A 26,129-nucleotide genomic window follows, 5' to 3' on the forward strand; every position below is an offset into this window, starting at 1 on the left:
GAACCATTGGAGATCAAGCGCAAACTCTCTCCTGTTTCTCCCAAGTAACCTTTATTTATAACCAACTAATTCATCCCCATGTTACCCACTAGCCAAGTGATGAATGAGACCATTTTTATTTTGCAATTTATTTTATTTTAGGAATTTCCAAACTTACCCAAAGGTAGAGAGAATAGAATTAACCATCCAACGTATAATGTATCTGGCACTGGTCTAAACAATTATTATCATGCTTCCAATCTCATTTCACCTGCTCCCCTCCCCTCCCCAACTGTTCTTTAAACTGGAGTATTTAAAAGCAAGTCCTAAATATCATTTCTTTCCTAATAGGGAAGGGCATTTTTTTAAAAAAGTAACTGCCCTGCTATTATCACATCTAATGACAAGTAATTCTTGAATAATATCTGCTAATACCCAATCCATATTCAAATCTCTCAATTGTCTCAAAGCTGTGACAAGAGTAAGTGGTAGAAGCTGGGATTCAAAATCAGGCAGTTGGACTCCAGCAGAGTCTAAAAGCCATAACTCATGGAAAGAGAGAGTCCACCAAGACCTCTGCAGGAACACACAGGAAAGGGCAAAATAAGCAGGTGGATAGGGTGTAAGGGTGCCCTAAGCAGACAGGTTGTTCATAACCTCAGCAAAGTGGCCTCAATCAGAAGAGGTTTTCAAGAGGTTTCCTTTTAGGGAACTGACAAGCTCCAGAAGAGCAAGTTTGGAGGCTGCAGATGAAAACGAGGGGAGGACCTCACTCAATGAGAGGAGTAAGGAGACCTCCAGGAATGCAGCTCTGATGCGGGTCCCCACCATCTGACTCCCACTGAGGAAGACGTGCCTCTCACTCCAGCCACAGCTGAGAAAGCTGGACGGTGATGCAGCTTGGGGGGGAAGCACACACTAACTGACAGGGGGCGCTGGTTACCAAACAAATCATAAATAGCATTGTCCTCAAGATTCAAAATATCCCTTTGGATACCTGAAGATTTAAATATTCCTTTGGGGAGGAGAGATCCTCACCCGAAGATGGAGGTCCTTATGGCTGCAAAAAGGCCCCTCGCCTGACCACAAGAAATTGATGGAATCTTTGAACATCTGCTACAGGAAGAGAATGAAACTAGTCATTTGGGACAGTAGAAGAATGCACGGGAGGAAGTTCCACTTGGTCTCTTCTGATTTGTTTAGTGTATATTTTTCTGGGGTCGTTGTTACCTTGTAAGCATTTTGTTCTCTCATTCATCTATTCTCCTCTGGACAAAATGACAAGATGGAAAAACTCAGCTCAAAAAAAAGAACAAGAGGCAGTACCAACTGCCAGGGACCTAATCAATACGGACATTAGTAAGATGTGGGAACTAGAGTTCAGAATGGCGATTATAAAGATACTAACTGGGCTTGAAAAAACCATGGAAGATACTAGAGAAACCCTTTCTGGAGAAATAAAAGAACTAAAATCTAACCAAGTCGAAATCAAAAAGGTTATTAATGAGATGCAATAAAAAATGGAGACTCTAACTGCTAGGATAAATGAGGCAGAAGAGAGAATTAGTGATATAGAAGACAAAATGATGGAGAATAAAGAAGCTGAGAAAAAGAGAGATAAACAGCTACTGGATCACAAGGGCAGAATTCGAGATATAAGTGATACCATAAGACAAAACAATATTAGAATAATTGGGATCCCAGAAGAAGAAGAAAGAGAGAGAGGGGCAGAAGGTATATTGGAGCAAATTATAGCAGAGAATTTCCCTAATTTGGGGAAGGAAACAGGCATCAAAATCCGGGAGGCACAGAGAACCCCCCTCAAAATCAATAAAAATAGGTCAACACCCCAACATCTAATAGTAAAACTTACAAGTCTCAGGGACAAAGAGAAAATCCTGAAAGCAGCTCGGGACAAGAGGTCTGTAACCTACAATGGTAGAAACATTAGATTGGCAACAGACCTATCCAGAGACCTGGCAGGCCAGAAAGGACTGGCATGATATCTTCAGAGCACTAAATGAGAAAAATATGCAGCCAAGAATACTATATCCAGCTAGGCTGTCATTGAAAATAGAGGGAGAGATAAAAAACTTCTAGGGCAAACAAAAACTAAAAGAATTTGCAAACATGAAACCAGCCCTACAAGAAACATTGAAAGGGGTCCTCTAAGCAAAGAGAGAGCCTAAAAGTAACATAGACCAGAAGGGAACAGAGACAATATACAGTAACAGTCACCTTACAGGCAATACAATGGCACTAAATTCATATCTTTTAATAGTTACCCTGAATATAAATGGGCTAAATGCCCCAATCAAAAGACACAGGGTATCAGATTGGATAAAAAAGAACAAGACCCATCGATATGCTGTCTGCAAGAGACTCATTTTAGACCCAAAGACACCTCCAGATTGAAAGTGAGGGGATGGAAAACCATTTACCATGCTAATGGACATCAAAAGAAAGCTGGGGTGGCAATCCTTCTATCAGACAAATTAGATTTTAAACCAAAGACTGTAATAAAAGATGAGGAAGGACACTATATCCTACTTAAAGGGTCTATCCAACAAGAAGATCTAACAATTGTAAATATCTATGCCCCTAACATGGGAGCAGCCAATTATATAAGCCAATTAATAATAAAATCAAAGAAACACATCGACAACAATACAATAATAGTAGGGGACTTTAACACCCCCCCTCACTGAAATGGACAGATCATCTAGGCAAAAGATCAACAAGGAAATAAAGACTTTAAATGACACACTGGACCAAATGGACTTCACAGATATATTCAGAACATTCCATCCCAAAGCAACAGAATACACATTCTTCTCTAGTGCCTATGGAACATTCTCCAGAATAGACCACATCCTAGGTCACAAATCAGGTCCCAACCAGTACCAGAAGATTGGGATCATTCCCTGCCTATTTTCAGACCACAATGCTTTGAAACTAGAACTCAATCACAAGAGGAAAGTCAGAAAGAACTCAAAATACATGGAGGCTAAAGAGCATCCTACTAAAGAACGAATGGGTCAACCAGGAAATTAAAGAATTTAAAAAATTCATGGAAACAAATGAAAATGAAAACACAACTGTTCAAAATCTTTGGGATGCAGCAAAGGTGGTCCTAAGAGGAAAGTATATAGCAATACAAGCCTTTCTCAAGAAACAAGAAAGGTCTCAAATACACAACCTAACCCTACACCTAAAAGAGCTGGAGAAAGAACAGCAAATAAAGCCTAAACCCAGCAGGAGAAGAGAAATAATAAAGATCAGAGCAGAAATCAATGAAATAGAAACCAAAAGAACAGTAGAACAGATAAACGAAACTAGGAGCTGGTTCTTTGAAAGAATTAATAAGATTGATAAACCCCTGGCCAGACTTATCAAAAAGAAAAGAGAAATGACCCAAATAAATAAAATCATGAATGAAAGAGGAGAGATCACAATGAACACCAAAGAAATACAAACAATTATAAGAAGATATTATGAGCAACTATATGCCAGCAAATTAGATAATCTGGAAGAAATGGATGCATTCCTAGAGATGTATAAACTACCACAACTGAACCAGGAAGAAATAGAAAACCTGAACAGACCCATAACCACTAAGGAAATTGAAGCAGTAATCAAAAATCTTCCAACAAACAAGAGCCCAGGGCCAGAGGGCTTCCCAGGGGAATTCCACCAAACATTTAAAGAAGAATTAATACCTATTCTTCTGAAACTGTTCTAAAAAGTAGAAATGGGAGGAAAACTTCCAAACTCATTTTATGAGGGCAGCATTACCTTGATCCCAAAATCAGACAAAGACCCCATCAAAAAGGAGAATCACAGACCAATATCCCTGATGAACATGGATGCAAAAATTCTCACCAAAATACTAACCAATAGGATCCAACAGTACATTAAAAGGATTATTCACCACGACCAAGTGGGATTTATCCCTGGGCTGCAAGATTGCTTCAACATCAGCAAATCAATCAATGTGATACAATACATTAATAAAAGAAAGAACAAGAACCATATGATCCTCTCAATAGATGCAGAAAAAGCATTTGACAAAGTACAGCATCCTTTCTTGATTAAAACTCTTCACAGCATAGGGATAGAGGGTACTTACCTCAATATCATAAAAGCCATCTATGAAAAACCCACAGCACATATCATTCTCAATGGGGAAAAACTGAGAGCTTTCCCCCTAAGGTCAGGAACACGGCAGGGATGTCCACTATCACCACTGCTATTCAACATAGTACTAGAAGTCCTAGCCACAGCAATCAGACAACAAAAAGAAATAAAAGATATCCAAATGGGCAAAGAAGAAGCTAAACTTTCACTCTTTGCAAATGATATGATACTTTATGTGGAAAACCCAAAAGACTCCCCCAAACTGCTAGAACTCATACAGGAATTCAGTAAGGTGGCAGGATATAAAATCAATGCACAGAAATTAGTTGTATTTCTATACACCACCAGCAAGACAGAAGAAAGGGAAATTAAGCAGTCCATCCCATTTACAACTGCACCCAAAACCATAAGATACCCAGGAATAAATCTAACGAAAGAGGCTAAGAATCTGTACTCAGAAAACTATAGAATACTCATGAAAGAAATTGAGGAAGACACAAAGAAATGGAAAACTTTCCATGCTCATGGATTGGAAGAACAAATATTGTGAAGATGTCAATGCTACCTAGAGCAATCTACACATTCAATGCAATCCCTATCAAAATACCATCAACTTTTTTCAAAGAAATGGAAAAAATAATCCTAAAATTTGTATGTAACCAGAAAAGACCCCGAATAGCCAGAGGAATGTTGAGAAAGAAAAGCAAAGCCAGTGGCATCACAATTCCAGACTTAAGCTCTATTACAAAGCTGTCATCATCAAGACAGTATGGTACTGGCACAAAAACAGACACATAGATCAATGGAACAGAATAGAGAGCCCAGAAATGGACCCTCAACTCTATGGTCAACTAATCTTCAACAAAGCAGGAAAGAATGTCCAATGGAAAAAGGGGGGGGGGAAATTGGAGGGGGAGAAGAACCATGAGAGACTGTAGACTCTGAGAAGCAAACTGAGGGTTCTAGAGGGGAGGGGGGTGGGGGGATGGGTTAACCTGGTGATGGTATTAAGGAGGGCACGTAGTGAATGGAGCACTGGTTATTATATGCAAACAATGAATATGGAACACTACATCAAAAACTAAATGAAGGGAGGGAAATCGGAGGGGGAGACAAACCATGAGAGACTATGGACTCTGAAAAACAAACTGAAGGTTCTAGTGGGGAGGGGGGTGGAGGGATGGGTTAGCTTGGTGATGGGTATTAAAGAGGGCACGTTCTGCATGGAGCACTGGGTGTTATATGCAAACAATGAATCATGGAACACTACATCAAAAACTAATGATGTAATGTATGGTGATTAACATAACATAATAAAAAAATAAAAATAAAAATGAGCAAAACTCCTCGTATCCAACAAGCTGTTTGGTTTTGTATTTCAGCGTAATGTGCCCATTGTAGAAAGGAATTGTCAAGTAAGATAGGTGAACAGAGAACAAAGAAAAAAACAACCTTCATCGTCTGGAGTCAAAACTGGTATAAGACTCAATATTTGTTTATTTCGTGCTGCCTGCTTGGCTGCACAGTCTGCCAAATTGTTTCCCTTAGATTCTAAGGTCGTGTCCCTTTGATGTCCTCTCAGGTGAGTTCCAGCTACCTCCTGAGGTAGGTGTCCAGCCTCAAGAAGAGCAATAATTACAGGCCCATATTTGATTGGGGAGTTATTGCTTCATCATAATCTCCTTTCTTTCCAAATTGCCCCATGGGATGTAGCACTACGGGGTCAGTATAAATATTAATTTTTAGGCCTTTCGCCAATTGAAGAGCATTGGTAAGTGCTATTAATTCAGCCTTTTGGGCAGAAGTTTTTGTTGGAAGGGCTTTTGCCTCAATGGTCTTAGTTAAACTAACTATAGCAAATCCGGCTTTTCTTTCTCCCATATCCACGAAGTTACTGCCCTCAGTAAACCAATTGTCGTATGCATTTTTTTTTCTTTCTTTCTTTCTTTCTTTCTTTCTTTCTTTCTTTCTTTCTTTCTTTCTTTCTTTCTTTCTTTCTTTCTTTTTCCTTTCTTTCTTTCTTTTTCTTTTTTCTTTTTCTTTCTTCTTTCTTTCTTTCTTTCTTTCTTTCTTTCTTTCTTTCTTTCTTTCTTTCTTTCTCTCAAAGATATTTGTTTTATTTATTTATTTATTTGAGAGCGAGAAAGAGCACAGAAGCAGGGGGAGAGTGACAGAGGGGGAAAGAATCCCAAGTAGACTCCCTGCAGAGCACAGAGCCTGATGAAGGGCTCGATCCCACACCACCGAGACCACTACCTAAGTGGAAACCAAGAGTCAGACGTTCAACTGACTGAGCCAGGCGCCCCTCGTCTGCATTTTCTTTCTTTCCTGTTTGGGCCAAGCCTTGGGATAGTGTTGAAAATAAAAGGGGACGATGGTAACTGTTTTACAGTCACGGGATATAGGCACGGGGCAGCTGTGAAATGCACCCCTTAGGCCTTGGGGAACATAGTTAATTGCCTTCTCGGCCCTAGTAGGAGATTAGTAGCTGTTCTTTATATCTGCTTTTCCCATATTTTTTTCTTAAGTAAGCTCTATGCCCAACGTGGGGCTTGAACTCAGCACTCTGAGATCAAGAGTTGCATGCTCTATCGACTGAGCCAGCCAGGTGCCCCGATTCCATTATTCTTTACAAAAGTTCTCCTTACTTCCTATTAGCCAATCTCTCATTGCTCCCACCCACTGTGATAGCTCATAGTGACAGATACTGATTCCAGGCAAGAGTTTACCATTCTGCTCGCAGGGACTCAGGTACCGCCATGCTCCAGAGGCTTATACAAAGCCTGATCCACAGGCATGGAATCCCACACGACAGCATCCAATCAGATGACCCACTTCCCAGTAAAAGGTGTGAGAATGGGTCCCTGACCGTGAAACCATAGATTGTTGCACACACGATGCTTCTAGAAGGAGCCAGCCCCACAGAGGAGTAGAACAACTAGTGCACACCTGAAGTGCCAGCAACCTTCTGAAAGGATGCAGTACCATCTGTCAGGATGCATTTCCCCCAAGGCTTTGGGGACATTTCTGGGAACCAATGAGTGGGAGAGGGAGTGGTCCTACTTACTATCACTTCCAAAGCTCCACCACGGGACTTGGTGCTTCCATCCATTTCTGGATTCTGCAGCATTGGAAGTCCTGGTCCCAAAGGAGGCAACTCTTGCTGGGGGACCCAGGAAGGTCCCATTGAACTACGAACTATGGCCGAGTCTGGGGCCCATTGGCCTGACTGTGCTCAGGCACGAGCTGATGAAACAAGGAGTCTCCCTGTCCAGCAGGAGGAGCAGAGCTACTTTTAGACAGTGAGGACCCGAACTAACACAAGCCATGGACGAGAAGAGCAGCGTGTGGGTGGGGGAGAGGAAACGTCCACAAGGGCCATATTTATCAACAAACTCTTTTAACATGATTAATAATTAGAGTTGTTTTTTCCTCTAGATGTCTTTTTCTTCTTGTTCCATGCCTTTAGCACCATGGTCTTACCTTTTATGGCACTTAGAGCACTTAGGGAGGTTTAAATTTGTATGTGACTTGATTAAGGTTTTTCTTTTTTTTGTTGTTATTTATTTTTTATTATGTTCAGTTAGCCACTGTATAGTACAGAATTAGTTCTTGATGCCATGCTCAGTGACTCATTAGTTAAGTATAACACCCAGTGCTCTCTCTCGCGCACTCTTGTAAGCTCTGTGGGGGCAAGGTCCGTGTGTTTTTTTCCAGTATTGCACACCCAATTCCTACGATAATGCTGAGTGCATAGGGGCTCAGAATTATTGAGTGATTAAACTTATTCAGGAATATTTAGTCTACAGCAAAATTTACTAAGTGTAGTAGCAAGAGAACATTATTGACAGGACACTATCACGAAATGTACAGAAGTCCTCGGGAGTAGACTTATGATTCTAAAATACAGATGACAGTCAGCTGTCCAATAATTGGTCTAACAAGAAGATCTAACAAGGAGTGGTAGCTAAGTCTCATGCTATGTGGGGTGGCCTCCATTCCTTAAGTAGAAACAAACACGTGACAACACTGTGGAGATTTATGGGGTTGTTTGCGGTCGTTGGCATGAGGAAATTTGAAAAGCAAGCCCTGCCTCTTCCATCTTCCTCACCAAGCTATGTTAGGGTTAGCCTGCTCTCTCACATGGCTTGTAATTCTTAGCAACTATGATATTATCATGTCCAGAAGGTCATTTTAAAGTGTTGTCTAGAAGGAAAAGATTTCTGATCTTTCCACATGAATAGCATGGACACAAAACGTACAGCTGTGTGTGTCCTCTCAGGGGTGAATCTGCACTTGGGCAAATCCAAAAGTGAGCTCCTCTTTTCATGCTGCTCCCCAGGCATATCGTTAGCCTCACCCTGGTCCCGCCCCTCCCCAACTGTGGGAGCCTGATAAAATGGCAGATTCACGGGTCCCTTCCCAGAGCATGGTAAATTACATACAGCTGTTGCCAACTTAATGATGGTTTGACATGATTTTTCAACTTTACTATGGCGCGAAAGTGACAGGCTTTCAGCAGAAACTGTACTTCGAATTTTGAATTTATCCCGGGCTGGTGATATGCAGTACATATTCTCTCGTGATGCTGGGTAGTGGCAGAAGGCTATAGCTCCCCATCAGCCACACAATCAAGAGGGAAAATAACCGATACACTGACGACCATTCTGCACCCATACAACCCTTCTGGTTCACTTTCAGCACAGTATTCAATAAATTACATGAGATATTCAACACTTTAGTATAACGTAGTCTTTGTGTGAGATGATATTGCCCAACTGTTGGCTAAGGTAAGTGTTCTGGGCATGTTTAAGGGAGACTAGGTAGGCTAAGCTATTGATGTTCAATAAGTTGGGTTTATTAAATGCATTTATTTTATTTTATTTTATTTTACTTTATTTTATTATGTTATGTTAATCACCATACATTACATCATTAGTTTTTGATGTAGTGTTCCATGATTCATTGTTTGCGTATTAAATGCATTTTTGACTTAATGCTATTATCACCTAACAATGGGTTTATCAGGACATAACCCCTTTTTAAGTCAAGGAAGATCTTTACTTTGCACTGAGAATTACTGATAAAGAAAAGAAAATATCTACTTGACTTCAAGAGGGAATAAGTCAATTGAAAGAGGTTTAATTAAGACAAAAAACTGACTGTACATAATTTATAAAAGACATTTCAGAAGTCAGGATCCCATTGCCCCCAAAAATCAACTGAAGGCAGAATACTGGACCCTAATACATTTACATAACACTTAATTTAAAAATTTCATTTTGCGTACAAAGGGAGAAACATGAAGAAAAGGGAATACTTTAGATTGGAAATCAAGACACAAATCAAGTACTACCAAGAAATACTGCACATAACTTTATTTTTCTTTTGAATCAAGAGGCTTTATACAAATCTAACTTCATGAACAAAACAAATCACACACTGATAATTACCATACAGCTTAATGGATCCAAAAGCATGATATCTACCATAAGATAGGCATCATTATATATTTCTAGTTTTAAGAATCATCATGATGCCATAATTTAGATTTATTGCCCATCTTTACAATTAAATATTAAAACCTTTTGGGAGATCATGGTACCTCTATTATTAATTTGAAATTATTTCATTTTCCAATTATCTTGCTCAGAAATAAAAGGCATAATCATAAAGTATGTTAAGCTCCATTCCTAAAAAATAAATCTTTAATCACAGGCTAACCAGTGTTGTTTGGGGCTTAAACACGCATTATTTCAAGAACAGTTTTTGCATAAGCATAATTGATAACATTAAAAAGGCAGAAAGTGATTATTCCATTCATATTATCAGCTCCTGGAAAGTACCAAAGTGCGTTCTTGAGATATTAAGGCATTTGGGGACAAAAGACACCTCCAGTTTCCTTAGCTCAGAGCTTGCCTTTATTCTTGAAAGTCTCCTTCATCTGTTTGACAACAGAAAGGTCCCCTGCTCCATCAGGCCAGTTGTCATGATCTGGTAAGTGGAAAACCTCATGTCAGGTGCAAATCTATTAACCTCCTTCATCCTCTTAGTTTCCAACAGACCCTCTTCTTATATTCCCTAATTCACCCCTTTTCTTTTCTCAGCAAGAAAAAAGAAACCATTAGGACAACTGGCAAAGGTCTTGAGAAAATCCTGGTTTTGAATCCCAGCCCTGCCACACATACTAGCCTTTCCAAATTTGGAGAAGTTCCTCCTCCTGAGCCTGTTTTCCTCAGGGGGGTAACAACACCTGTTCTTCTGAAGTTGTGAAAATGAAATGTGATGGCCTGCGTTGCACGCTTGGCATACTGCGGCCGCTGCATCTACACTACCCTAGGACCCAGGATGACCTGAAAGACGTGCTTACTTTGTACCGGGCGCATGTAGCTGCCTGTCCAGCATCCAGTCCCTCATCCTCTCTTTCCAAGAGCCTCCACCTGCACTTGGGAATCCATGAGGTTCTGGGGAAGCGGCCCCACTTTGATCACTGACTGAGCTAAGTTAAGCAGTGCACTCCATTCCTCTGGCTCTGGTTACTGCTTGAGGACGGCCACACGCATCAGCTCGTCCAAAACAGAGTAGGTCTCAGAATTCTGCTAGAAATGCTGTAACAATGGCATTCCCTCCCCTCTCTCTGTCCAGCTGGCTGGGGACAAAGAAGCATGGGGCTTTCAGGTGGCAGGCCGCTGTTCTGCAACCAGGAGAGTCCGTCTTAAGATAAAGCCAACACAGCAGAAGCAAAAACAGAGAGAAAAGAAAAAAAAATTATCCCCAATGAGCTCAGTGAACAGATGATTCAAGTCTGGCTTGCTGTTCAGTTATGCAGGCCAATAAATGCCTTTCTTGCTCAGGCAAGTTTGAGCTGCAGCTAAAAGCATCCTATGTGATACAGGGCTTTAAATGTGTGTTATCTAATTTAATGCTCCCAACCGTTTACTCAATAAATGCCGTAAGCAACCCCACTTTACAGAAAAGAAAATGGAGGCCTACAGACATTAATTTTCCCAAGATCACACAGCTAGTAAGGGTCTAGCAGGGCTTCCACCCCAGGCTTTGTCACTCTAGGGCTGGCAATCTTCAAGAAAACACAGGACAGAAAGGCTCAGTAAGTATTCCCACTCGTTATTTGGGGGGAGGGGGGGGACATATTGTTTGTTTGTTTTTTAAAGATTTTATTTATTTATTTGTCAGAGAGAGCGAGAGAGCGAGAGAGAACACAAGTAGGGGGAGCGGCAGGCAGAGGGAGAAGCAGGGTTCCACTGAGCAGGGAGCCGGATGCGGTACTCGATCCCAGGACCCTGGGTTCATGACCTGAGCCGAAGGCAGACGCTTAATGACTGAGCCACCCAGGCGTTCCCGGGTGGGGGTGGGGGGGGAGGAGTATATTCTTGAAAAACCGCTCTGATTTCGCCAAAAGCTTAAAAAATATCTTCACACTAATAAATACAGTGTTTGGGATACTTGGGTGGCTCGGTCGGTTAAGCATCCGATTCTTGGTTTCTCTCTCAGGGTCATGAGATGGAGCCCTGCATCCAGCTGAGCAGGAAGTCTGCTTGGGATTCTCCCTCTGCCTTCCCCCTGCTCTCTTTCTCTAAAGTAAATAAATAAAATCTTAAAAAACAAAACAAGCAGTGTTGGAATTACAAAAGAGAACTGTTTCACTGGAGGCCTGGAGAAGCAGCTGCCTGGAGTTACTTTCCCTTTCTAAAGGAGAATCGACAAATACCCTCAACACCAGCAGTGAGGGAAGTAGAAAGCGTCCCTTCCACCTTGGCCACTTTAAATACTATCTGAAAACAGTATTGCATAACACGTAGGCATTTCTGTCTTTCTAACCAGGTGCACATCAGCACATTGATGTTATTAGTAAAGAAATACAGATGGGAGGGGGCAATAATAAATAATATTAAAGTCCCAGACTAATCATTTATTAATGCAAAGAAGGTCTGAAGCCTTGAGTAGACTGTTAGTACACAAAAGAGTAGGGTGAACCTAGGTCCCTGATACGAAATTGAAATACATGTGCAGGGGCGCCTGGGTGATGCAGTCAGTTTAGCAGCTGACTCTTGGTTTCAGCTCAGGTGTGATCTCAGGGTCGTGAGATTGAGCCCTGCGTCGGACTCCATGCTTAGCAGAGTCTGCTTGAGATTCTCTCTCCCTGTCCCTCTGCCTGCCCCTCCTCCCATGTTCTCTATCTCTCTCTCACTGAAATAAATAAATAAATCTTAAAAAAAAAAATACACATGCATTACATCAACCACATTTTAATTTGCTAGTAGCCACTTACTCTTCAGCAACAGTGAAAATACCTTTGAATTTTGTATTTGTGGGCAACATCTATATTTGGTTGAGCCTTATAAAACTACTGGTTTTGTATATTAAAAATGGTTGAATACAGCTAATTCATATGGTTTCATTCAATATACATCCCAAAGATAATGTAAAATAGTACTGTAGCACCCCTCCCCACCCAACAGGTCTGAGTCTTCTGCTGAGATATACAAGCCACTTATTAGAAGAACAAAGAGGAATTAAATCTTAAAAATACAGCAACCTCTTGCCTCTTTTCTGTCTCCTCCTTATACTATATACTCATATTAAGAATATTTTTCAAGGTTAAACTTCCACCAACCTATACACACAAGGCAATTTTTAAAAAATATATAAAACTATGTGCTATGATAAAAAATATTTAGATATTTTCTTTGGGAACATTTCCTTAAAAGATCCTATCAGGAATATAAACATTTTGTACATTTTTGATGTTCCATGAGAGAAAACCCTAATCCTTTATGTAACTGCTTAAGAAATTTTGTAAACTTGGGCACCTGGGTGGCTCAGTCAGTTAAGCAGCTGCCTTCGGCTCAGGTCATGATCCCAGGGTCCTGGAATTGAGCCCCGCATCGGGCTCCCTGCTCAGTGGGGAGTCTGCTTCTCCCTCTTCCTCTGCTGCTCCCCCTGCTTGTGCTCTTTCTCTCTCTCAAATAAATAAATAAGATCTTTTTTTTTTTTTAAGAATTTTATTTATTTATTTGAGAGAGAGACACAGTGAGAGAGGGAACACAAGCAGGGGGGGGTGGGGGAGGGAGAAGCAGGCTTCCCGCCGAGGAGGGAGCCCGATGCGGAGCTCGATCCCAGGACCCTGGGATCATGACCTGAGCCCAAGGCAGACGCCCAACGACGGAGCCACCCAGGTGCCCCAAATAAATAAAATCTTAAAAAAAAAAAAAGAAAAAGAAATTTTGAAAACTTGAACCTGAAAAGGCATAAAGTTAGTGACTGCTCATTTCTTGAGGGCTCACCTGGTACATCGAATAGATGCATATACAAAGACTGGCCCCCGTCCACATCCACCAACTGTCCAGTAATAAAGGAAGCTGCAGGGGACAGCAGGAAGCAGACCAGCGAGGAGATCTGGAAACAGAACCACACACATGCACACAGAAAAGCAGATGCTCCCCATTTGGGGCTGCTTCCCTGACCAAGAAAACACATCTCAAAACATACAACTGTAATATGCATTCTACAGTCTGTGTGCACCATCACCTAACAAAACACAGACAACTAACTGCCTTTTTCTATTTGAGCACCATTAAAAAAATGTGACTAGTGTGGCAAGATGTGAAGAAGCCTACACCGTGTCAAATAAGCTACACATGGTGAATAAGCTGAAAGCGAACACAGTGCTTGATTTTTCCCACAAACTACCCAGTTCCTTCCACACCTTTCAGTGCTTACCATAACTCACTTTTCCACGCCATCATGTGCCTTTTATGCTTTTGTCCCTGACGTAGTCAATGTGTCTGTGGAACAATAAGCTGGCATCCAGCCAATGGTCCCGCAGGCTGCAAGCCCAGGAACTGAGACTACAGGAGCTTTCTACGAAAGGGACTGCAGAATCCCACCGCACCGCCTAAAAATTCAGAGGTAATTGATGACTGCAGCAACATCTACTCCCAAAAACAAAGAGAGAGAGAAATGATTTCACTGGATATTAAGGAACTCTCTGTGAGGCTCTTGGCACAGCCAGAGTTTCTCAAAGGGAGATCCCAAACACTGGCATTAGAATCCTTGGGTCCGTTTATGGAAACTCCAGATTCCTAGGTCCTCCTTGAGACCTTCTGAATTTTAAGCTCTGGGGTTGGGTCCCCAGAATCTGCTACTTGAGGAGACTCCCCAGCTGGAGGGAGACTAGGGGGAGGCTAATGAGGTGCTTAGAGGGCAGTATTTAAGGAGGCGCTCACTCTCGGGGCAGACCCCGCGCTTGTACGACCGAGAGTGAGCGTGTCCTTAAGTTTTACGTCCATGCCTAGCTTGCCTCACCCCATTTAAAGTGTTCGCTTACATGGCTATGCCTCATTGAGGCTGTGAGACCCTGGAGACTAGGCATCGCCTTCTGTCTGTCCTTGTGTCCCTAGAAGCTAGTGTAGACCTGCAATAAAACAGAGGCACTAGCCATACGACACTACCCACCTTCCACATAGCTAGTCAGAACTGAGATGTGCTGTAAGTATAAAATACACACGAGATTTTGAATACTTGGTATGGAGAGAAGGCAAAACCTACAGAAGAACGTAAAATGATGTTTTAGATATATTGGGTTGCATAAAACCTTATTAATAATAATATATATAATTATTTCTATTATCTATTGTATATTAAATTACTACAGCAATATTAATTTCATCTCTTTTTACTTTTCTTAATGTGGCTACTGGTTAGCTTACAATTACATACGTAATGATTACGATATTTCTATTGGATAGCACTAGTACAGAGAATTAATCATTGAAAAGTTCCCCCATCCCTGAGGAAGAGCAGTTCTGAGCGATGATCCAAAGTAACCACCAGAACTGGTATTAGGCTGTGTAATCAATCAATGACAACTCACCGTGTGCACCAGGAAGACTCACCCCAATAAGCTCCTTTCTGAATGCCAGCCAAACAAGAACCCTCTCATCCCAGTAACCATGACCTCCAAAAGTCTGCAAACCCCTAAAACCATACTTTTTCCAGAAAAAGAGAAAGAGCCATAGTCTGCTCTGTTCAGGGAGACTGTGCCTGACTAATATTAATGTGACTTTGTGCTGAATTTTGTTTGAAATATTTCAATGGTGGGCAAAACTGCTGGAGCCTCAGCGCAAATCACAGCAGGAACATGAAACGGAACTAGCAGTCCTTAACGCTAGTGGTCACGATCTTCTTCACCAGCAAGTACACATGGGGGGGAAAGCCTGTTTCACTTTAGAATGTCCTCAATGAAGCAGCGAAAATTACTCATCATACTGATCTCGACCACTGGGTACAATATCCTTTTTAATATCTAGTGATGTGAAGTGGGAACTGCACATCAAGCTTTTCTGCTTCATACAGAAGTTAAGAGTTGTGAACTGAACTAGTCACTCTCTCTGTGAACTACCATTTGTTACTTGAAAGAACAACTAACACACTATGGTTATTCACACCGGGGTACCTAGCAGACTTTTTTTCACAAACGAACAAAGTGAGAATGTCACTTCAGAAGAAAACAACTTTGGTTTTTGCATTTGTTGTCAATGAAAAGATCTGAGCTTGCAAGTGAAAAGCAGAATTTTGGAAAACTTGCACTTGTCAACATGAGCTTGACAGTTTCCTAACATTTCAAGATTTTTCTGAAGAGATCAGTGGTGATATTAAAAATGTGACCATTTATTTTTATATTCTTTTATTTAAATTCAATTAATTAACATACAATGTATTACTAGTTTCAGAGGTAGAAGTCAGTGATTCATCAGTCTCAATATAACACCCAATGCCCATTACATCACGTGCCCTCCTTAATACCCATCACCTGGTTACCCCATTCCCCCACTCCTTCAGCAACCCTCTGTTTGTTTCAAATGGTTAAAAGTCTCTTATGGTTTGTCTCCCTCTCTGATTTCATCTTGTTTTGTATTTCGCTCCCTTCCCCTATGATCCTCCATTTTGTTTCTTAAATTCCACGAGTGAGATCATGTATTTATCTTTCTCTGACTGACTTATTTCACTCAGCATAATACCCTCTAGCTCTATCCACGTCATTGCAAATGGCAAGATTTCATTCTTTCTGATGGCTAAGTAATATTCCATTGTGTGTGTACACACACACACACACACACACACACACCACATACCCCACATTTCTTTATCCATTCATCTGTCAATGGACATCTGGGCTCTTTCCATAGTTTGGCTATTGTGGACATTGCTGCTATAAACATTAGGGTGCATGTGCCCCTTCGGATCACGATGTTTGCATCCTTTGGATAAATACGTACTAGTGCAATTGCTGGGTCATAGGGTAGTTCTATTTTTAACTTTTTGAGGAACCTCCATACTCTTTTCCAGAGTGGCTACACCAGCTTATATTCCCACCAACAGTGTAGGAGGGTTCCCCTTTTTCCACATCCTCGCCAACATCTGTTGTTTCCTGAGTTGTTAATTTTAGCCATTCCGACAGGTGTGAGGTGGTTATCTCATTGTGATTTTGATTTGTATTTCCCGGATGATGAGTGATGTTGAGCATTTTTTCACACATCTGTTAGCCATTTCTATGTCTTCTTTGGAGAAATGTCTGTTCATGTCTTCTGCCCATTTCTTGACTGGATTTTTTGTTTTTTGGGTGTTGAGTTTGATAAGTTCTTTATAGATTTTGGATACTAGCTCTTTATCTGATAAGACATTTGCAAATATCTTCACCCATTCTGTCGGATGTCTTTTAGATTTGTCAATTGTTTCCTTTGCTATGCAACAGCTTTTTATCTTAATGCAGTCCCAATAGTTCATTTTGCTTTTATTCTCTTGCCTTTGAAGATGCACCCAGCAAGAAGTTGCTGTGGCCGAGGTCGAAGAGGTTGCTGCCTGTGTTCTCCTTTAGGATTTTGATGGATTCCTGTCTCACATTTAGGTCTTTCATCCATTTTGAGTTTATCTTTGTATATGGTGTAAGGAAATGGTCCAGTTTCATTCTTCTGCATGTGACTGCTCAATTTTCCCAGCACCATTTGTTGAAGAGACTTTTTTCCATTTGATATTCTTTCTTGCTTTGTCAAAGATTAGTTGACCATAGAGTCGAGGGTCCATTTCTTGGTTCTCTATTCTGTTCCACTGATCTATGTGTCTGTGTTTGTGCCAGTACCATACTGTCTTGATAATGAGCTTTGTAATAGAGCTTGAAGTCCAGAATTGTGATGCCACCGGCTTTGCTTTTCTTTTTCAAAATTCCTCTGGCTATTCAGGATCTTTTCTGGATCCATACAAATTTTAGGATTATTTGTTCATTTTCTTTGAAAAAAGTGGATGGTATTTTGATAGGGATTGCATTGAATGTGTAGATTGCTCTAGGTATCAAAGACCTTTTAACAATATTTGTTCTCCAATCCATGAGCATGGAACATTTTTCCATTTCTTTGTGTCTTCCTCAATTTCTTCCATAAGTATTCTATGGTTTTCTGAGTAAGATCCTTTGCCTCTTTGGTTAGGTTTATTCCTGGGAATCTTATGGTTTGGGGTACAATTGTAAATGGGATTGACTCCTTAATTTCTCTTTCTTCTGTCTCATTGTTAGTGTATAGAAATACAACTGATTTCTGTGCACTGATTTTATATCCTACCACTTTACTGAATTCCTGTATGAGTTCTAGCAATTTTGGGGTGGAGTCTTTTGGGTTTTCCACATAGAGTATCATGTCATCTGCAAAGAGTGGAAGTTTGACTACTTCTTTATGGATTCAGATGCATTTTATCTCTTTTTGTTGTCTGATTGCTGTGGCTAGGACTTCTAGTGCCATTTTGAACAGCAGTGGTGATAGTGGACATCCCTGCCGTGTTCCTGATCTTAGGGGAAAAGCTCTCAGTTTTTCCCCATTGAGAAGGATATTCACTATGGGTTTTTCATAGATGGCTTTTATGATATTGAGGTACATACCCTCTATCCCTATACTCTGAAGAGTTTTGATCAAGAAAGGATGCTGTACTTTGTCAAATGCTTTTTCTGCATCTATTAAGAGGATCATATGGTTCTTGTCCTTTCTTTTATTAATGTATTGTATCACACTGATTGATTTGCGGACGTTGAGCCAACCTTGCAGCCAAGGAATAAATACCACTTGGTCATGGTGAATAATCCTTTTAATGTACTGTTGGATCCTATTGGCTAGTATTTTGGTGAGAATTTTTGCATCCATGTTCATCAGGGATATTGGTCTGTAATCCTCCTTTTTGGTGAGGTCTATGTCTGATTTTGGGATCAAGGTAATGCTGGCCTCATAAAGTGAGTTTTCCTTCCATTTCGATTTTTGAAACAGCTTCAGAAGAAGGTATATTAATTCTTCTTTAAATGTTTGGTGGAATTCCCCTGGGAAGCCATCTGGCCCTGGACTCGTTTGTTGAGAGATTTTTGATTATTGCTTCAATTTCCTTGCTGGTTATGGTTCTATTCAGGTTTTCTATTTCTTCCTGGTTCAGTTATGGTAGTTTATACATCTATAGGAATGCATCCATTTCTTCCGGATTGTCTAATTTGCTGGCATGTAGTTGCTCATATGTTCTTATAATTGTTCGTATTTCTTTGGTGTTGGTTGTGATCTCTCCTCTTTCATTCATGATTTTACTTATTTGGGTCATTTCTCTTTTCTTTCTGATAAGTCTGGCCAGGGGTTTATCAATCTTATTAACTCTTTCAAAGAACCAGCTCCTAGTTTCGTTGATCTGTTCTACTGTTAACATCCCTTACTATTATTGTATTATTATCAAGAACCAGCTCCTAGTTTCATTGATCTGTTCTAGTGTTAACATCCCTTACTATTATTGTATTATTATCAATGTGTTTCTTTGATTTTGTTATTAATTGCCTTATGTAATTGGCTGCTCCCATGTTAGGGGCATAAATATTTACAATTGTTAGATCTTCTTGTTGGATAGACCCTTTAATTATGATATAGTGTCCTTCCTCATCTTTTATTACAGTCTTCAGTTTAAAATCTAATTTGTCTAATATAAGGATTGCTACCCCAGTTTTCTTTTGATGTCCATTAGCATGATAAATGGTTTTCCACCCCCTCACTTTCAATCTGGAGATGTCCTTGGGTCTAAAATGACTCTCTAAAATGACCATTCAGATATCATATGAACAGGTCTTGCTTTTTTATCTGATCGGATACACTGTGTCTTCTGATTAGGGCATTTAGCCCATTTACATTCAGAGTAACCATGGAAAGATATGAATTTAGTGCTACTCTATTACCTGTAAAGTCACTGTTTCTGTATATTGACTCTGTTCCTTTCTGGTCTATGTTACTTTTGGCTCTCTCTCCGCTTAAAGGATCCCCTTTAATATTTCCTACAGGGCTAGTTTAATGATCACAAAGTCTTTTAGTTTCTGTTTGTCCTGGAAGCCTTTTATCTCTCCTTCTATTTTGAATGACAGCCTTGCTGGATAAAATATTCTTGGAGGCATATTTTTCTCATTTAGCACCCAGAATATATCATGCCAGTCCTTTCTCGCCTGCCAGGTCTCTGTGGATAGGTCTGCCGCTAGTCTCATGTTCCTACCTTATAGGTTATGGACCTCTTGTCCTGAGCTGCTTTCAGGATTTTTTTTGTCTCTGAGATTTGCAAGATTCACTGTGATATGTTGTTGTTGACCTATTTTTATTGATTTTGAGGGGGCTTCCCTGTGCTTCCTGGACTTGAATGCGTGTTTCCTTCCCCAGATTAGGAAGTTCTCCACTATAATTTGCTCCAATATACCTTCTGCCCCCTTCTCTCTTTCCTCTTCTCCTGGGATCCCAATTATTCTAATATTGTTTTGCTTTATGGTATTACTTACCTCTCGAATTCTCCCCACATGGTCCAGTAATTGTTAATCTCTCTTTTCCCCTGCTTCTTTATTCTCTATTATTTTGTCTTCTATATCACTAATTCTCTCTTCTGCCTCATTTATCCTAGCAGTTAGAGCCTACATTTTTTATTAAATAGCCTTTTTTATTTCAACTTAATTAGATTTTAGTTCTCTTATTTCTCCAGAAAGGGATTCTCTAGTGTCTTCTATGCTTTTTTCAAGCCAGCCAGTATAATCGTTATTTTGAACTCTAGTCCCAACATCTTACTTATTATATCCATACTGATTAGGTTCCTGGCAGTCAGTACTGCCTCTTATTCTCTCTTTTGGGGTGAGTTTTTCCATCTTGTCATTCTTGCAGAAAGTGGTCACTTTTCTATTTGTAGGATCTAGCAATTCTTCTCTTAGATCTCTGGTTGAGTCCACAGGTGCTCAGAATGATTTGATAGCTATCTAGCTGAATTCCTAAGGGACCAGACAAACGAAGGTCTCCTATTTCTCGCCATCTTGGACTCCTCACAAATGTGATCTTTTGATATTGTATAATGGACTATGTGTCAACATCTAGAAGATTTTCATAACTCGGTGGACCGGTGTTTCCCAAAAGAACAATAACTATGTCACAAAATCATCTGTGGGTGAAAGATGCAGTCAAAGTGCAAGAAAGACCAGTGGATTTTATTTTATTAAGATTTTATTTATTTATTTGAGAGAGAGAGAGAATGAGAGAGACAGAGCATGAGAGGGGAAAGGGTCAGAGGGAGAAGCAGACTCCCCGCAAAGCAGGAAGCCCGAAGTGGGATTCGATCCCAGGACTCCAGGACCATGACCTGAGCCAAAGGCAGTCCCCCAACAAACTGGGTCACCCAGGCGCCCTAGACAAGTGGATTTTAATGTAACAGAGTACAACAGATTCACTGACATGGTTTGAGATCAATCCACATTGCAACCTATCTTTACGAAACAGCCACTTGTCAAATATCAAAGAAGAATATCTCCAATTATCTAAAAAGACTGTTAAAATGCTCCTCCCTTTTCCAACTGTACATGTACATGAACCTGGATTTCTTCATATGCTTTAAACAAAACAACATATAGCAATGTATGGAATGCAGACACAGATGTGAGCATCCAGCTGTATTCTGTTAAGCCATCCATTTGAGATATAGGAAAGTGTAAAGCAAATGCAAAAATGGTTTTCTCTTGCTTTTTAAAGCACAGCAATTTTTCATTAAAAATATTATTTATGTTAACATGTAATGCCTTTTTACTATTATTTTAAATGAACTGATAACTATTTCTTAAACTTCTCAATTTTGATTTCTATACAGTAAATAGAGATAATATACTCTCTCTCTCTTTCAAATAAATAAATAAAATCTTTTAAAAAGGGGGGGAGGCGCCTGGGTGGCTCAGTCATTAAGCGTCTGCCTTCGGCTCAGGTCATGAGGGTCAAGGCTGGGATCGAGCCCCGAGTCAGGCTTCCTGCTCAGTGATCCTGCTTCTCCCTCTCTCTCTGCCTGCCACTTCCCTGCTTGTGCTCTCTCTCTCTTTCAAATAAATAAATAAATCTTAAAAAAAAAAAAAGGGAGATAATATAGTTCACATAAATAAAAGTAGTGTTCTGTCCAAAATAAAAATTTAATCATATCATCCCCTTGATTAAAATCTTTTAAAACCCCTCTCAGTTTTCAGAATAGAAATCCAAACACCTTGCTTAAAATGGTCCATCAAATGTCTGATTTAACAGTATCTTCCAAAAACTTAATATGCAAAACTATTTTACTTCAAGAATTCTAGAAAGTTACCCCTGACACAAGAGTGCATGTCTGTGTTCAGGGATTTCACTGCAGAATTACCGCAATATTGAAAATATAAATGGAATCTAAATGTGCAACAGTGGAACCTAATTAAATGTATCATGGTATATCCATAGCAAGTTGCAGAATAGCACATAGAGTAGAATCCCAATTTGTAATAAGGTCGGTAAATACAGGTCTTTTGGGGTATGCCTAGTAAATTTCTGCAAAGACATCAAAATGCCAAGGAAAACTAGTTTAGAAATTAGAAAACATTTTCTTTTAAGAGTTTTATGGTTTTGCCTTTACATTTAGCACTTTAATATATCTGAAAATTATTTTGTATGTGGCATGAGATAGGAGGCCTAATTTATTTCTAATTAAACAGCTGATTTCCATAAGATTTATGCTAAATGGCCAATCTTTCCTCACAGATTTGAAATGCTACGTTTATCCTATTAAACTCCTCATATATACATGGTACTGATATAGGAGTGCATCCTGTTCCACTAAATTTATTCTATTTCAGTGCCAGCACCAGATATCCTAAATAAGTATAGCATTATAATGTATTTTGATATTGGAAAGGTCAAATCCCCCCCCCCAATTATTCTTTTTCAAAACATTTTTTGGCTGGTTTTGCATTAATATTTTCCTAGACAAACTTTAGAACCAGTGTGTCTAATTCCCAAACTATATTAAATGTATGCATTAGTTTAGGGAAACATGGTATTATTTATTTTTGTTTTGCATTATTTTTTTAATTAAAATACAGTTGACATATGATATTGCATTAGTTTCAAGTGTACAACATAATATCTCACAACTCTATGTTATGCTATGCTCAGTACAAGCGTAGCTACCCTCTGTCATCAAACAAAGGAAAACTTGATTTTAATAAAATCGATTCTCTCCATTGAGGAATATGACATGTTTCTACTTATTCTTTTTTTTCTGTGCTTCAGGAATAAATTTCTTGTCATTCAGAGCTAAGTTTATGCCAGGTATTTCCATTTTTATTAGTATTGTAGAAAAGATATCCTTTTTTCATTGTATTTTAAGACTGATATTGCTGGCCTTTAAGAAAGCTACTGATTTCTACATACTTAAATCTGGCCACCTTACAGAAATCAAGTATGGAACTTCACATAGCCATCATCACCTGATTTGGCTTAGGGTCCTGTGTACCAACAAAGGCCATGTGATAAAATAACATAGCTGAAAAGTGCAGTGAAATAAAACCATGCTGTTCTTAATTCACACTGCATTCAGTTCTGGATAAAGACTGCTCTGAGTGTATAAGGCACAGAGCCAGAAAGTGCAGGGGGAATGGGCTGGTGGCAATGGGAGCGCTCATCTCTATCAGCCAACCAGATTGTGTAAAAAGGACATCAAATGTTACAATTTTCCAAAGTATAAATGAAAGCAATTGGAATCAATGTTAGAAATATACATTACCTCCTCAGGAACTCCAATTCGCTTTGCTGGGATTCTCCTAAAGCAATTTCCAAAGAAGTTTTTTGCCAAAGGACCATAGTTGTCAAAAGCAGTTGGGGAATAAATAACTCCCTAAGTTTGAGAATAAAAAAAGAACAAAATAAAGTACATAAAACTAAATTTTAAAATCATGAAGACATCAAGGCAGTCATTGACCAATGCCAAAAAGTAAGTGGCTTAAGTTTAATTAGAAAAGTCAACATTTCTTTTTTTTTTTTTAAAGGTTTTATTTATTTATTTGACAGAGAGAGACACAGCGAGAGAGGGAACACAAGCAGAGGGAGTGGGAGAGGGAGAAGCAGGCTTCCCTCTGAACAGGGAGCCTGATGCAGGGCTGGATCCCAGGACCCTGGGATCATGACCTGAGCTGAAGGCAGACGCTTAATGACTGAGCTACCCAGGTGCCCTGAAAAGTCAACATTTCTAATATTAATTTTTCTCAATATCCTCAACCATGATTACAAATGGATTCTCCGAATGCTCATTTTGTGACCTCTTCTCTCTTAATAGCCAGCCAAGCCCTACATTTTTCCTGAAAAGATGTGTTTTCCAAAAACATAATTAAATGAATAGATCAGAGGGGCACTTTAGTAGGAAAAGGGGGATAGGGGAGTCTATTCTATCTTCCACCAGGCTTCTCTGCTTTATGACAGAAGCCTGGGCTGTGGTTCCATGAGACTTAGAAAATGAAATGTTTTCATTATGGTGAAATCACAGATAAAATATTTGAATCCAATATAAATAAACTAAAATTTTAATTGTTTGGGAATTCTTTTATTTAGCTTTTACTAGCTTTCAAGTATGTTGCCAAGATATTTTCTCTTCACTTCTAATCAATCTTTAACTTGAATTAGACCTTAGTTTTTTTCTCTCTCTCCTAATGAAGCATTAATGATACACCAAGAAATAACAAAATAATCCGGCAAATATTCATTCTCTAAAGCAGTGGTTCTCAATCTTCACTATGCATTTGAATTTCCTGGGTGGCTTTTAAAAAAATAGCAACACCTAGACTCCACAGTTTGGAGTCAAGCTTACATATCAATACTTTTTAAACATTTCATCGATAATTCTAATATATTGTCAAGATTGAGAATCATTGGCTTAATGTAACCTTCTTGACAATCTAGTTGTAAATCAAAGCACACTTCTTTCCAATTTTATCTATTTTTAAAAGCCAATCTTTTTTAGTATGCATGCGTATTAACAAATACCCCCATCGACAATACAAATGGAATCAGAAAAGCACAATTTGTCAACAGCTTTCATACGAAACAGTTACCTACAGGGGCAACACAGTTGATCCTTATTCCACTGCTGGCCCATTCCACAGCTAAGGATTTGGTGAGGTTGTAAACCCCTGCTCTGGCAGCTCCACTATGCCTTTAAACGACAAAACATAAAAATTATAATCAGCTTCCACTGAATGTTTCTCTCGTTAACTAAACTGACAGGTATGTCAGTGACCTGTCAGACCCCCACAGACATACTCTTGTTGAGTCTGTCTTTTGGAGTCCTTGTCTGAACAGTGGGAAAGAAGTGGGTCCTTCAACGTTAAAGTCAAAACACAGCTATCTGAGCGTCAAACAAATCTTACGTTACAGGCACACGTAAGATCCTCCAAAACACCATGACCATAAGAGAAATATTTTGAAGATCTTTTATTATGCAGAAAAAGTAAGAAGTTTGTAATTTTGAGGGTTACAAGTGTGGTTATTTTTTAAATCAATTTTAGATGATAAGGGATAAGAAATTCATATATTGGGCTAAAAATAGTATCAATAGAATTTCTAGACACACCAAAGTTGAAGTAAATTTTAATACATTTCCAGATAGGAAGTTCAAAATAGTTAGGTCTGCATCTAGAGGGGTTCTTATGCACAAGGTACAGATACACTGTGGCTTAGGATTTCTAATTATAAGGTCCTTGGCACCAAGTATGTGAGATCTGGGGTCATATCCACTTCTCACTAGAGATGACCTACAGAGCCCAACCTTCTTGAAGAAAACCCATCTCTGTCCTAGTGTTGGCTGCAGCAACCCTGGTGAGACTCCAGGCAGAAGCCAACTATTTTGTCAGAATTACCCAAGTAACCCCATCACCATCAGATGTGGCCACAACTTCTGTTGCTACTGCATCCAGCAGTCCTGGGTTATCTACAGGACACATTCCCTTGCCCTGCCTACCGCCACCAATGCTAAGAGGGGCCCCAAAGCAACACTCAGCTGGGAAGGATAATGGAAATTGCCAGGCTTCTCCACAACACGAGGAGCAAGAGGAAGGGGCAGGAACAGACATGCTTATGTAGAAGCGCAATCAAGCCCTTTTCTGTGAGGAGGACCTAGAGGTGTTTGTCCCCTTGCACTCAGCGCCCTGATCACCAGGGCCATCACATGAGGTCCTGCCTCTTATCATAGGAAAAGGCTCAGCAGTTATGTTGAGCCCCTGAAGAAGCAAGTGGCAGACGTTCAGAAACTGGTAACTGCCCAAGAGAGAAAGCCACTAGAACTGAGAGACAGAAGTGGAAAACCAGAGACAGAAATTACTGAATTTCAGCATCTGAACCAGTTTGTTGAACATGAGCAAGAGGCAGATGAAGGGCAACAGAATATGCCACTCCAAAATATGATGGTAGGAGCTCAGGACATGCCACCCAAAATATGCTGTTTTGATATATTATTTTGAGCTATAGGCACTTGAAAAATAGCAAATGCAGGGAGAAGCTTTCTCTGAACTCCTTTATCTCCCTAAAGATAGAATGGGTTCCACCAAAAGGAACTCAATTGCCATAAATCCCCTCCCCAAGGGTTTCATCTACCAGGGAAGATTGCCTCTGGTCACAATATAAAGCCTA

General features: G+C 39.8%; 1 protein-coding gene across 1 annotated transcript in view; it reads right to left on the reverse strand.

Moving 5' to 3' along the window:
• Positions 1–9,485: 9,485 nt before the first annotated feature.
• PECR (peroxisomal trans-2-enoyl-CoA reductase) overlaps positions 9,486–26,129 on the reverse strand; it is a 28,362-nt gene continuing 11,718 nt past the window's right edge. The window contains exons 5-8 of the mRNA XM_021702988.1: positions 24,561–24,657; positions 23,236–23,346; positions 13,422–13,533; positions 9,486–10,110 (exon numbers count right to left, since the gene is read on the reverse strand). Of these exons, the coding sequence (XP_021558663.1) occupies positions 10,025–10,110; positions 13,422–13,533; positions 23,236–23,346; positions 24,561–24,657 (406 nt within the window). The 3' untranslated portion in view covers positions 9,486–10,024. The remainder of the gene's footprint in view (positions 10,111–13,421; positions 13,534–23,235; positions 23,347–24,560; positions 24,658–26,129) is intronic.

Source organism: Neomonachus schauinslandi, chromosome 3 (genome assembly GCF_002201575.2).
Source record: "Neomonachus schauinslandi chromosome 3, ASM220157v2, whole genome shotgun sequence".
Taxonomy (NCBI): domain Eukaryota; kingdom Metazoa; phylum Chordata; class Mammalia; order Carnivora; family Phocidae; genus Neomonachus; species Neomonachus schauinslandi.